Below are 13522 nucleotides of genomic sequence, written 5' to 3' on the forward strand. Positions count from 1 at the left end.
GTGCCGATTTTCAAGAAGGGTCAGAAAGAAGACCCTAGCAATTACAGGCCTGTCAGTCTCACGTCAGTGCCTGGTAAAATCATGGAGAAGTTGGTTCTCGGACTTATTGAGGCGCACCTGGGGGACAAAGCAGTCGTTGGTCCCAGCCAGCATGGGTTTGTGAAGGGTAGGTCCTGCCTAACTAACCTGATTTCCTTTTATGATAAGATCACCTGTATGGTGGACCAAGGGAAACCAGCTGATGTGATTTTTTTGGACTTCAGCAAGGCTTTTGACACGGTTTCCCATAGGATCCTACTGGACAAAATGTCCACCATACAGCTAAATAAAAACATCATACGATGGGTGAGCAATTGACTAACGGGCAGGGCCCAAAGGGTTATGGTAAATGGGGCTGCGTCAGGCTGGCGGGCGGTCACCAGTGGGGTCCCTCAAGGCTCCCTTTTAGGGCCGGTACTTTTCAATATTTTTATAAACGATCTGGATGTAGGAATAGAAGGTATTTTGAGCAAGTTTGCTGATGACACCAAACTTGGAGGAGTTGTGGACTCAAATGAGGGCGTAAAGGCCTTGCAGAGGGATCTGGACAGGTTGGAGAGCTGGGCGATCACCAACCGCATGAAGTTCAATAAGAGCAAGTGCCGGGTCCTGCACCTGGGACGGGGAAACCCTGGCTGCACGTACAGACTGGGCGATGAGACGCTGGAGAGCAGCCTAGAAGAGAGGGATCTGGGGGTCGTGGTAGACAGCAAGTTGAATATGAACCAGCAGTGTGCCTTGGCAGCCAGGAGGGCCAACCGTGTCCTGGGGTGCATCAAGCATGGCATCGCTAGTAGGTCAAGGGAGGTGATTGTCCCGCTCTACTCTGTGCTGGTGCGGCCTCACCTCGAGTACTGTGTGCAGTTCTGGGCACCACAGTATAAAAAGGACATGAAACTGTTGGAGAGTGTCCAGAGGAGGGCTACGAAGATGGTGAAAGGCCTGGAGGGGAAGACGTACGAAGAACGGCTGAGGTCACTGGGCCTGTTCAGCCTGGAGAAGAGGAGGCTGAGGGGAGACCTCATCACAGTCTACAACTTCCTCGTAAGGGGGTGTCGAGAGGCAGGAGACCTTTTCTCCATTAACACTAGTGACAGGACCCGCGGGAACGGGGTTAAGCTGAGGCAGGGGAAATTTAGGCTTGACATCAGGAGGGGGTTCTTCACAGAGAGGGTGGTTGCACACTGGAACAGGCTCCCCAGGGAAGTGGTCACTGCACCGAGCCTGTCTGAATTTAAGAAGAGATTGGACTGTGCACTTAGTCGCATGGTCTGAACTTTTGGGTAGACCTGTGCGGTGTCAAGAGTTGGACTTGATGATCCTTAAGGGTCCCTTCCAACTCGAGATATTCTATGATTCTATGATATATATACATATATATATATATAAGATCAGGAGAAAATCGGGAAAGAAGCCTTACAAATCAAGAAGCCAAGTTGTTTCTCTCAAACACCTGACTTTAGAGGTTTTATAGGAATACTGAACTCAGTTGTACTCTGAAACAAGCCACACAGTATGAAGAATCTTTCACAACACTAAAAACTACTCAACCCACAATGTCAAATTTGCCACACATCTTTCCCTGTAGCCTCTCCGATATATTTTTAACTGTATTGTATTGAACTGTAACATAAGAAAATTATTAAACAATAGGGGTTACAACCACATTACTTTTTATTGATGGCTTCTGGTCACGAAAGTCCTAAGAAAATTAAAGAACATATTAAGTCTTATTCTTTATGGAAAAAAAAAAAAATTGTAGTATGCACATTGCAAGAAGCATTTAGATTTTTGCCTCCCTGCATTTACTTCATACAATTGCTTCACAGAATTCTGTGACTCCTTCATTAAGAGTGCAGGTACTTAAAATCCTTGTATTTCTAATATACTTCTACTAACCATATGAGCAAAATAACAGAAGGGACCATTTGACAGTGATATGCTTGTAAGCACTGAACCATAGTTTGGTCTACTGCCAGAAAGAATGCTGAGAAGAGGTCAATATATATATATATATCCTGTGTTGCTAAATATAGCATATTAAAATAATCTAAAAATTCAGATTTAAAATTAGTTTATCCAGTATATAGTTTGATTACACATTTTAAGATATTTATTTCATATTTTTAAAAGTGTCTTTTCAACATATTTTCAATTATTTTACCAACGTAAGTTGCACAAACCATAAGTACCAGTAACAACCTCTTACGGGAAGGAGAAAGTAGGTTAGACAAGAAACACAAAATAGGTAGAAGTGGCCCACATCCGAATTATGCAGGAAAACAGATCTCACAGGAAATAAGGTAAAACTGAGTGTGATAACTGCTAACATGTTTAAATCCATTCTGGTGGCAACACATATTCAATGCTCATCATGAGAAAAAAAATTCTTCCGATACCATCTAATAGCAGAAATAAAGTGAAAAATATGTAAAGAGAAGTGCATCTTAATTTGCTGTTTCGAACTGGAGAAGCTGCTCAACAGAGTTTGAGCAATCATTAATTCCATATGATGTTCTGCAGATCTCCATGAGTAGGTTATTGCCAATGCATAAGCTATCAGCAGTTGAATCTGTCCCTGATTTTTTTTCCACTAAAACTTCCAGTAAAGAGTACCATTTGTTCCTGTACTACCATCGTTCCTTCACCTTAAATAACTTTGTATATGTTGTATTTATGCACAACAACTGCAACACTCCTTAACTTTCCTTTTGTTAGGCTAAGTATTCTTTGCCTATTTAGTCACCTATTATGAGGGCAGGTGACCCAGCTTCTGGTTATCTCAGTCCCTACTCTCTACATTTCATTCTACTTTTAACTCATCTTGTTAGGAAGATGAATATAGACATTAGATTCTTACCTACTTCTGCTTTTAGAAACTGCATGTTAATTAGAAACTGACAGTTACACTTAAAATATTTCAAGACATCTCTGCTGCTGGAGTTAAAAGTGTTAGGTACACTTCAGGGGTAACTGGCACTCACCATAACCAAGAATTATCCCTCGAACAAGCAGTTTAGGAGAGTATCAAAATGATTACCATGGGAAATTATAACAGAAAGGAAGTAGTCAGAGATAAATTTAGATACAAGAACAAACAAATCTATTCTCAGACAAAAAAAAAAAATTCATCACTTTTTTCTATTAGCCTCAGAACAAGCAATTCTATAGCAGCTCATTAAATAGCTCCTATTATTCAATGAAACTGTCCTTTCTTTGCAGCAGAATGCACCACAGCAACAACTTTGCTACGATTCTGACACACATAATAGTCCAAAAAATAGTCCTTGAAATTACTAGCATTGCTCAAAAATCATCTTTCTGTTCTAAGAAGTCTTATCACAGAGCAATGAGAAACTGTCTCACCTTTACCTACAGCTACCTACACCTCTGTAGCTACAACTTAATTTAGTCTCAGCACACTGAGCTGTACATCAGTAGAAACTACCACATAGTTGATGAGTATGAACAGCTACTGTTCATACACAGACAGCAGCTCCCTTGATAGCTCCATCCCTGGAAGCGGGGCATGGAGCTCTTCCCCAGATTATTCCCTGTCCTTTCTGCAAATAACCAGGTTCCAGCAGTACACTTGCAGATCATACATGCTTCCCTTTTAAGGTTTCATTGAAGGACAGAGCTGAATTTACTAAAAAATAAAGCTTCCCTCATGGAAGTTTTTTCCATACCTACCACTCTGCTCTCTTAGTAACAGAGAACCATGTTTTGCTAAGGATTTATCCTAGAAAGCCAATACCCCTCTCATTTAAGTAGCTATTCAGGTAGGACAGAACCCCCAGTGTATATAACGTGAGGTCACATCTTTAAGACCAGTAAGAAGCAGCAACATAGACAGTATTACAAACAAAAGAGAGCAGAGGAACAGACATTTATAGGAGCCCTCTAATAACCCTCACATTAGTGTAAGCACACAAACACATGCTACAGGTATTTTGCAAGTGTGCACAGTACCTGTGACAGGAAAAAAAAAATCTCACTCCTGATATGCTGAGATATGCTCCCCACCCTTTCACCACAAATTTCCTAGTTACAAAACTACTTTTGCACAAGTAATACAACACTCAGCATGCAACTAGGCGAAGGTCAGACGTTTCCTAACACAAATAAGAGACTCCTTTATCTCGAAATACTCAGTCAGCTCCACCATTCCACCTTAAGAGTTTCTCCTAAAAAAAAAATTAGATTCTAAACATAAAATGTCATCTATATAAACACTAGAAGCCAAAAGCTACTGGCAAACATCAGCCCACGTAACTTCCATCACAGAATAGAAATAAATTGAGAAAAGTTGACTTGTAAGAGTTCTAGCATATGTCCCCCTTGAAACTCTGAGCTATAGCTGCTAATGGGAAAGGATGTTTACAAGAATCAATCTACTCTTTGTTACAAATTACAGATGAAGTCAGTAACTCTTAACCGAACAGTCAGGCCTTAGGGGACAAGTTCACCCTCTAGACAAAGCTACAGTCAGAAGCCTTTTAACCTAAGTAAGGTCATACTCCCTTATTATTACTGTCCCCAAATAGGCCTTTAAAATTAATAAGAAAGCACTTCACAGTCTGAAGCCAACAACAAAAGAGAAAAATCATATATACAACGATCTCAGAAAAACACTAACAGCAGCATCTAGCAACATCTACCTCCATGTGATTATATCTGACAGTAGAAGGGTAATGACAGTGATACAATTTCCATCTTTTTGTGGCTTGCCTATGTTCTCCTCTTTGCACTGATGGGCTTTCACAGGTCATCAGTTTTACTACTAGAACACTAGGAATATTCAGATAAATTTATTTCATTCTATATCTAAAGGATTAACCATAAAGCCAGTTATATTTTTTAAGGCTCTCATTTCTACTATAGACTGTGTAAGGGAATAATTGTATAGGAAACCTGCGATGACTGATCCTTATTTCAGTAGCAAAGAGTCAATAACCAAAACTGACCATGGACTTGATTATAAAAGCATCCTATCAAAGGCGCTAGAAGACTTTGCAGTGTCTGACCACCACAGCAGAACTAAGTATTCTTATCCTGATTGTGTTTCAAGTTAAATATCTGCCTCTAAGAAAGGAAAAATTTCAAAGATTATTTGGCCACTTACTGTGTTTTTCTGAATATCTTGCTCAACTTTAGAAGAAAACACTGACAGGTCACCATTAAGTATAACCTCAGCCAATGAGTTCACCAAAGGGGCATAATGTATAATTAGAAAAACCTATTAAGACAAGGATAGAAAGAAACATCAGACACGTATTACAAGACGCATACAGTTTCATAATTTCAGTCATTAAAAGTAATTTTTTGACCTTGTTGACACTTATGTTATCTTGACATTACTGTATATGTAAACACTGACAGGTCATGAAATTTGCTTCAAAACACAATCAGACATAATCCTCTATACAGGTATTTGTCCTTTCCCTACATTTTAGAACTACCTACTTTGAATAATTTTTTTAATATTCTTCTTTCCTTCTGAGATACAGAAATTCTCTGTCATCAGCTTTATGATGAAAGCCATGAGATATTATAGCCAAAGAATGCAAATTAAAATTATTCCATAGAAATTGTTTTAGGAAAACATGTAAATTGATGATGGTACACAGCATCCACTGACCCTTCTGCATGCCAACAACCAGCAGTACTCCAGTTCCCTGTTGTGCATGTAATTATTTTGCAGTAATTCATCATGCAGCAGGCTAAACTGGATCAGAAGCAGCTTTTCTAGCTATAAAGTCACAATTTCTAGCTCCAAATCAGCAATGTAATACAGGAATAAGGGCGCTACTGCCTGTAACATCTAAGCACCTACCCAGAAGCATTAAGGTGCCTTACCAGAATTCTGTTTACACTGAGCACTCTGTTTTGAGGCAAGGTGTACAAGGTTAGGCTTAAGGCAAACAGACTTCCAGACAGAGCCAGCTCAGGTCCAGACACAATGACCTTGTATCAGCTTCCATCCATTCTCTTCACAGAAATAACACAGCTGAGAACCTAAACAGTGGTTCTAACTGAAAAATGCCTTAATAATTTCCAAATCAGTAAAGCTAAGCCTTGTTTTAACAACACATAGCTAAATAGGGTGTCCACAGGTTTTCTGATTAAAGACAGACCCATCCCATACCAGACCTTCAAAAGCTAGGTGATGATCAGCATACAGCAGTGTATGCTGATCTATGTAGAACTTTGCGAGGTTGTTCAAAGTGTTTTTGAAGTCTGTTGCAACTTCCTAAACTCAAGCTTATTTTGATTCAGTAAATATAGCTTGACTGTACGCAGGAATATTTTGGCATAAATACCTTATATGCTCACTTTGAAATAGCAATGGATTTTCACCTGTTAGTATGACACTCTCAAGCACTTGACTGTAATATGTGAGTAATCCCTAAAAAAATGTGTCTAGTATGAGTAACAGAAATAGTCAGATGGGTTTTCAGATACTCAGTCTATATTTTTCCAGTTCCCAATCCAAAGAGGGAAAGAGATGCATTTCTGCCAGTTACAGAAAAGTAGCTTGATTTTCTACATCCCATCCTATCCTGGCACAAAAAATCCATTCCCAATTCGTTATGGTTAGGAAAAGATTCATTTTTCTTTATGAAAGAACATAGATGTAAATCTTGAAGTGATACCTAGTCAATACTTCCCCTGAGATCAATGACATTAAAAGAGTTCGAAGTATAAAACACTATGACGTAGATCCCTTTAGTTACCGGAAGCTGTTGCTCCCAAGGTTTTATCTGTGGTTAATAACTCCCATAACACCGCAATGTTTAGGTTCAAATTCTAGGTTCAAATTAAGCATTAAGTTACATTTACCTGACAAATAACATTTTTTCAGAAAAAAAAAAAAAAAGATAAAATTATGGGCCAGACTACAATAAAATGACCAATGCAAAATCAAAAGTTCAAAGAAAAAAGTATAAATTTTATGAAATACAAATCAAAACTAACTTCAGAAAACATACTTTAAAAAATTAAGTCTCACAGCAATGTGCAGAAGACTATAGGAAGACAATATTTGACGTTCTCTACAATCAAAAAATGCACAACTATGACTCTTAATTTGGAAAAAAACACATTACAGATTAGAAATGAGGTGGGACAGGTGAAAATGAGAAATAACAGGTATTTTTATAATTATTCCAATTATTGTAGAGCTACGGATTTAAGGTATACGCATGATGAAATTTAAGAATTGAGAAAGTTTGGGTGTAGACAAGTTTATTTGTTTACTTTTAAAAAACATGAGATAAAAACACAAAGCATAAAACAGATCTGTTTTTCAAAGAGGGAAAGTTCAAACCTAGTATATTTCACAGATTTAGGCAGATTCAAAGTGCAATACAGCATCTAGCTAAATTTCACCTCTTATTTTTACAAAGTCTGTCCTCAAATGTTGCCTAGCTCTATTGTGCACTGTTTTATCAGGTGTTGTACATAACCTACAATGAATGCTCCAAAAGCTGCCATGTGTTATGGGATCCTTCAGAGGAATGGTATTAATTGAAGAAGCTACTTACTCTGTCTACAAAAGGAACAATTAACTTATTCTTTACAATATCAAAACTGGCAAGTCTTTGACAATGTTTGCCAAATTTTCTTTAATATTTTTGCCAAAATAGTCAAAACACAGTAATTATTACAAATTATAACAGTACTGCAAAGCACATTCTGAAATAGGACAAAATAATTTGAATACGTACTTGAGAAAGAAGATAGAGAGAAACTTGGAGACTTATTTTTGGACGCTCCCCACCCTAAGGAAGAAAAGTTATGAGAAATGACTATTTATTTACAAATAGCATTAAATAAAACATTTACACTGATTAAAAAAAAAAAACGTGTAACATTTTATTGTTCTACATTCTATCACAAAATGTTCACTAACCACTGTTTACCAAAAAGTAAATTTTAAAGATCATCATCTCAAACGAAGACTCTCCAATTAAGTATTTTACTCTAAACACCTAAGAAATGGCTGTTGATCACTTCCTTTCATGGTCACTTTAGTAACATTTTAACAGACAAGTACCTAAGGAGTATGTTGGTTTTCCTTATGCAATTATTCCTTCACAACGATTTCTTCTGATAACATTCATTAAAGAAATCTCTGAAAATTAGCTACTCAAAAACAACAGAATGTTATCTATATAAAAAATGTTTTTGGCAGATATTTCAATAAACCAAGTAAGCATTGATGTACAAAAATAGTTTAATTATAACTTTCCCATACAGTCATCTCATTTAAGTTGTTTCAAAATACAAACATAAGCATCAACAGTATTGAACCTACTACTGAATACACCTTTTTAACAAATCACTATGCATATTGAAAGCAATTAATTACTTTACAACTTAAGTATTTGCAGGTATTAACTTACCTTATCCTGATTTACTAATGAATACACATAGAGGGGTAGAAAGAGCCTATTAAGTAGGTGGTCTGTCAGAACATCATTTAAAAATTCACAATTAATTATAAGGATATCATTAAGGTAATGCAAATGATCAAGATGTTCTGCTACCAGGTCGCTCAACTTGCCCCTATTTCTGTGCCTGAAAAACAGAGCAGAAAGAAAGTCTCAGCTAAGTAAATTTTAAAAACTTAGCGAAAGAATTCACGTACTTCCCTTCCATCAATTGTCTTGTACAGATTGTCAACTGCCTAAAGCAGACGTTGCCAGTACATTCCACTAGTGCAGCTATAAAACAGTATTCAGGCATATGATTAAGGCTGCAAGTATGTTTCTCCCCAAGTTCTCAGAAATAGTACTTTTACAAAACTTTGTTCTTTACTGCCAGAATCTTTTCAGAAGCCGGTTATAAAAAATTTTTAGATCTGTTTCCAAAACCAGATGACATCTGATTATTTAACTTCTGCCTTTTCATTTTAAGAAAGTATCAAACAGCTGCCCAGTATAACGTGGGTAAGTAGTAAACCACAGACAATCTGAAGCAAGAAAGTATTTCCATAGTTGATAGTGGTGAATTACATAGGAATTTCTGTTATGACTGTTCACATATAAAGCAAAGTTCATCTTTCTTTCCCCTAGAGTACCTTTACAGAGAGCTGTTCTGCTAGGATAGTACACAGAAGAGAAACATAAAAAGGGAAATTAATAAGATTAAGAAACACAAAGTACCTTTAGTATCTTCTGAATATCTACTAAATTTAGCAAAATTACAACAAAAATGAAGCAAAAGCATGTTGCCAAACAATATTTTACTTGTACGGATATTAGCACAGATAGGGCACACAGCACTAACCAATATTAAATCTAGAGCATCGCTAAAATAACTTTGTGAGAATGAAAAGCTTGGAATGTCAGCAAAGAAACACATTCAGAATCTAACTTTGCAGACTACTACAAAGTAAGGAGAGCATTGATGTCTGGGAAAAGATATTTTTATTCAATACCCGTCATTTATAAAAGCTTACTCTTCATCAGTCTGCACACAGTTATCCAGTTCTATCACATGGCTTCCAATAAACCAAACAAGGTTGGAGAAATAAGGGACAGCAGTTTTATCTCTAATGTAATGCAGCATAGGTTGGTTGTCCACTGAAGAGAAATTGTAAAAGAGAAAAATCAGTTTCCATTCTTTTTTTGTTTTTAAGAAACAAAAAGCATCTTCTGAATTTTGATTACATACCAACTTTTCCACATGAGTTTATACCTGATATGATTTTATGCATGAAATGGACATCTACAAAAGCATCAAATCAATTCTTAATCGGCTTGAATGAGCCTCATATCAAGATATATTTACATGTCTAAAGATAAACAAATCAAGTAGAATTCAGAAAGGTTTGTTTTTTGTTTTTTTTTTTTACCACATTCTTTATTAAAAAGACAACAAAAAAGAAGAACAAAGCAGTAATGCTAAAAGTCAGGCTAGTTAGACTTACATGACACTGCATTAAGGAACACAGGAATCATCAGTGAAGGAAGGGCAAAAGAAACAGACAACAGTTAACAGGATTAGGAACTGGGAGAGTGACATCCTCCAGAACGGTTTAAAAAGCTAAAGCACATAGCATCTAAACTAAGAGATACAGGGTAGGTGTTAGATCAGAACATATGCAAATGGGTAGTCAGAGAACTATGAAACCTCAACATCTGAGCTGTGTTTTTCAACTTTAATCTTTACATCACTACAACATTCAATGAGAATTCTAAACAAGTGTATTTTTACCATAAAAATATTTAGTCATGGAAATAAGCACAAACAGGATAACAAAGCCTGCACTTCCCTCTTTTTGTGAGCACGCATTTGGTTCACAGCTGGTTTAAGCAGGAAACAAGTACCAAGTGCTCATTTCTCAATGTACAAAAGAAAAATCATCCCTAGTGGTCAACGCTACAAAGAACCAAACTACTATAGAGGCTATCCAGGTTATGAGCAAAATAAACTGTTTATGGCTTTAAAATGATCCTATACTTTTTGATGAAGCCTGGCAAACTGTTATTGATAGAGAGTTGTATAAAGTCAAAATGTAGTTGTATTAAATACGGATTAAAAGATATTAAGTACTACACTGAATATATTTCACATTGCATACTAACTTACAGCATATTGCTTTCTGAAGTAGATTATGAATACATACCAATTTTTCCCCACTGAAATCATTGTGGTATTCTCAGTCTATTACAGAATTTATGAACCCAGACAAAGATGTAGTGGGAAGTGACTTCTGAAAGTTGGCTAGTGCAAACCCATTCTCAAACCAAGACTAACTTCAAAGTTTAATCAGGAACTTGTTGAGTTTAATCTTAAGGAATCTCAGGAACTTGCAAAGTTTAATCAGTCCTTGCTGAGTTTTGAAGATCTCAAACAATACAGACTACTCAACTTCTCACAAAAAAAAACAAACAAGAACTGCTGTAATGCTTCTCTATTCTCTCCATGATTTTTTTTCTCCTTACGTCCTACTGGATTGTCCAATACTGTAATTTGCTACTGCAGTCTCCCAGCCTTCACTGGGCACCTCTGTAAATAGCCTTTATACTAGAGTGGCTGCAGCATCTAGGAATTCTACAGTCATATTCTAATGCATTTTAACTCCAAAATAAAGTGATATAACCAGTAAGGTTACTGTTTCATATATTATAAAACTCAAGTTCATAAGAAAATAATTGATATTCTGCAAGCACTTTTTTCCCTCACTTTTTTAAAATACAGCCATATTCTGACCTCTGTTTGAAGGGAAGCAAAAGTTTCTTGTGCATACTTGATACTATTTCATTATGCTTCTTAAACCAATTTCATCTGTGAGGAGATAAAACTATTTACAAGTACACACAGCAGGCTTAGGATTTCTTAGGATTTTGCTTCATAAAAATCAAACTATGTACCTGAAGTATGTCAACCTGCAATGTTTTCAATCTCATAACACAAAGAAAACTCCCTTAAGCTTAAAGAACTTAAACTACAATGAAACAAGTTTTTTGTACACATGCCTTTTGTTAATACAGAAACCATACCTTTGTAGACATTTAAAGTTATAGTCCTAACAGCGATCCTGACCATGCTTTCTGGGTGGTTAAAAAATTTAATAGCTTCTGTGTACAAAGCGAAGTCATTAGTGTGCTGCAACAAGAAGAACGAAAGCATTATGAATTAATTAACCACAACACGTACAGAATATTTGTTAGAAAATATTATTCATACAGAATTCCATTTATTTTTCAAATAAATTTACCTTCTACTTAAGAAACTGAAATTATTTCACAATGCACAATCAGTTGCTTTTGTATCTCTGAATTAAAATGAATTGCTTTAAGCATCAAGAGGTTTCCATATTAACTCTCCACATAGCTTTACCGCCCTCTTCTGGCAAAAAATTACACGGATAGAAGGCCTATTTCAACTTTGGCCTTTGATTAATCAGGTTTTCTCAGACTTTGGCTAAGCATCTTAGAAATGAGCGATGCAACAGAAAAGATCCTGTTCATAAAAGCACAGAAAACAAGGTATAAGCAAGTTGAATTCTCAATGAAGCAGACATCAGAACTTCTGAAGCAGTCCAATATACCACTAACTTTGAGATTTTATGAACTACCTTCTTTGTTATGCTTCCACAGAGATTCTCACACCATAATTATCAATTATTGATACTACCATTATAAAAAAAACTCAGGACAAACAAGTCATGCTCAGACAAGAGACTAAACAGAATATGTGCCAAATTGCTGCCCGCTTTTGATTAAAGTCCTCTCATCCTTGTAGTGTAATTCCTTTTTTTCCCCACTCACCTCATTGTAAAAGAAATGTACAGTGTGATTGTTGAGCTTCAGGGAAAGAGTTTTCAAAAATGATATGTAATATGCCATGATCTCTTCATCAGAAAAGTCAAATTTGTGGACAATAATAGAATTTACATAGTTATTAGAAAGCAAGTAGTCTGAAAAACAAGAGACATCACACAGATTAATAAAAAATCATTAAGCTAACTACCCACATTTAAAGTACCAGCTGGGAACAAACTTATTGATGCTTCAAGACATCAGTTTTTAACTAAATAATTCAAGTGATGGCTGCATGCAGTAATGAGCAAATTATTGTTCCCTACAGATATCTTTGCTCCAAAGACCTTGAGTCAACTGAGAAGGGAATATACTTTCTCAATTTAGTAGTAAAGAACACTTACAACAACATAAACAGCAGCATATACATACAGAGTTCTCTCTTTTCCTCCCAAAGTCACATCCTTGCAAAGGCTGTCATACCACTTTTTCAACTTTAGTCATGGAGTACTTTTAAACAATTATTAATTATTTCTCCTCTTTGTGTTTCTGAACTGAATGCCAGTCCCAATGATATCAGAACAGTTCTAGTACACATTAGAAGACAGAGCATAAGCTGCATGAATAACCTGCAGCAGCAAGGCAAACTTCAGACCACAACTAATTTAAAGGAAGAAACCCTTGAAATACGTAAACTTTTTCAATAGTAACCAACATGTACTGCTGCACTACTGAAAACTTACACTAAAAACACATCTTAAGAGTCAAATTACAACATCTGAGATTGTCTTCAATTAAAAAGACTATTAGTAATACATAGAGATGGTTATTCTGTAAGGGGTCACTAGGACTAAATTGCATTAAAGTCAATTCAATCAAATCTTGATCACCTAATCCTAAACAGTTTTAAAATGTGTCCTTACACAGTGACGTTTCATGACTGATGTTCTCAAAAAGGATGTTCAGAGTCTGCAGCAGCTGTACACACACATAACGGCCAGACTTTTGACGCAAGATGTTCAAGAAGAAAACAAACATATTCTTCTCCAAGAAAAAGCTAAAATTAAGTGAAGAGATGTCGTTAAGTCACTTGTTGTATTTAATGAAAAGATAATTTTACTAGGATCAGGGTTGATTCTAGGTATGTCGGAGAAAGCATATTTTACATTTATGCAGAATTACTGTGCGAAGTCTTCTGTGTAAGATGG

At 36.2% G+C, this 13522-nt stretch overlaps 1 protein-coding gene across 11 annotated transcripts in view; it reads right to left on the bottom strand.

Moving 5' to 3' along the window:
- Nucleotides 1-13522, bottom strand: part of CLEC16A (C-type lectin domain containing 16A) — an 87455-nt gene that overhangs the window by 64809 nt on the left and 9124 nt on the right. For all 11 annotated transcript variants that reach the window (XR_014318539.1, XR_014318540.1, XM_082772565.1 and 8 more), the window contains 7 exons: nt 13238-13371; nt 12324-12472; nt 11553-11658; nt 9506-9629; nt 8448-8622; nt 7770-7823; nt 5165-5278 (listed from right to left, as the gene is read on the bottom strand). Coding sequence is in view for 9 of the 11 variants with exons in the window: in XM_082772565.1 (XP_082628691.1) it covers nt 5165-5278; nt 7770-7823; nt 8448-8622; nt 9506-9629; nt 11553-11658; nt 12324-12472; nt 13238-13371 (856 nt within the window). In the remaining 2 variants the exon portion in view is untranslated. The remainder of the gene's footprint in view (nt 1-5164; nt 5279-7769; nt 7824-8447; nt 8623-9505; nt 9630-11552; nt 11659-12323; nt 12473-13237; nt 13372-13522) is intronic.

The sequence above is a fragment of the Aythya marila genome, assembly GCF_965140915.1.
Source record: "Aythya marila genome assembly, chromosome: 15".
Classification (NCBI taxonomy): Eukaryota; Metazoa; Chordata; class Aves; order Anseriformes; family Anatidae; genus Aythya; species Aythya marila.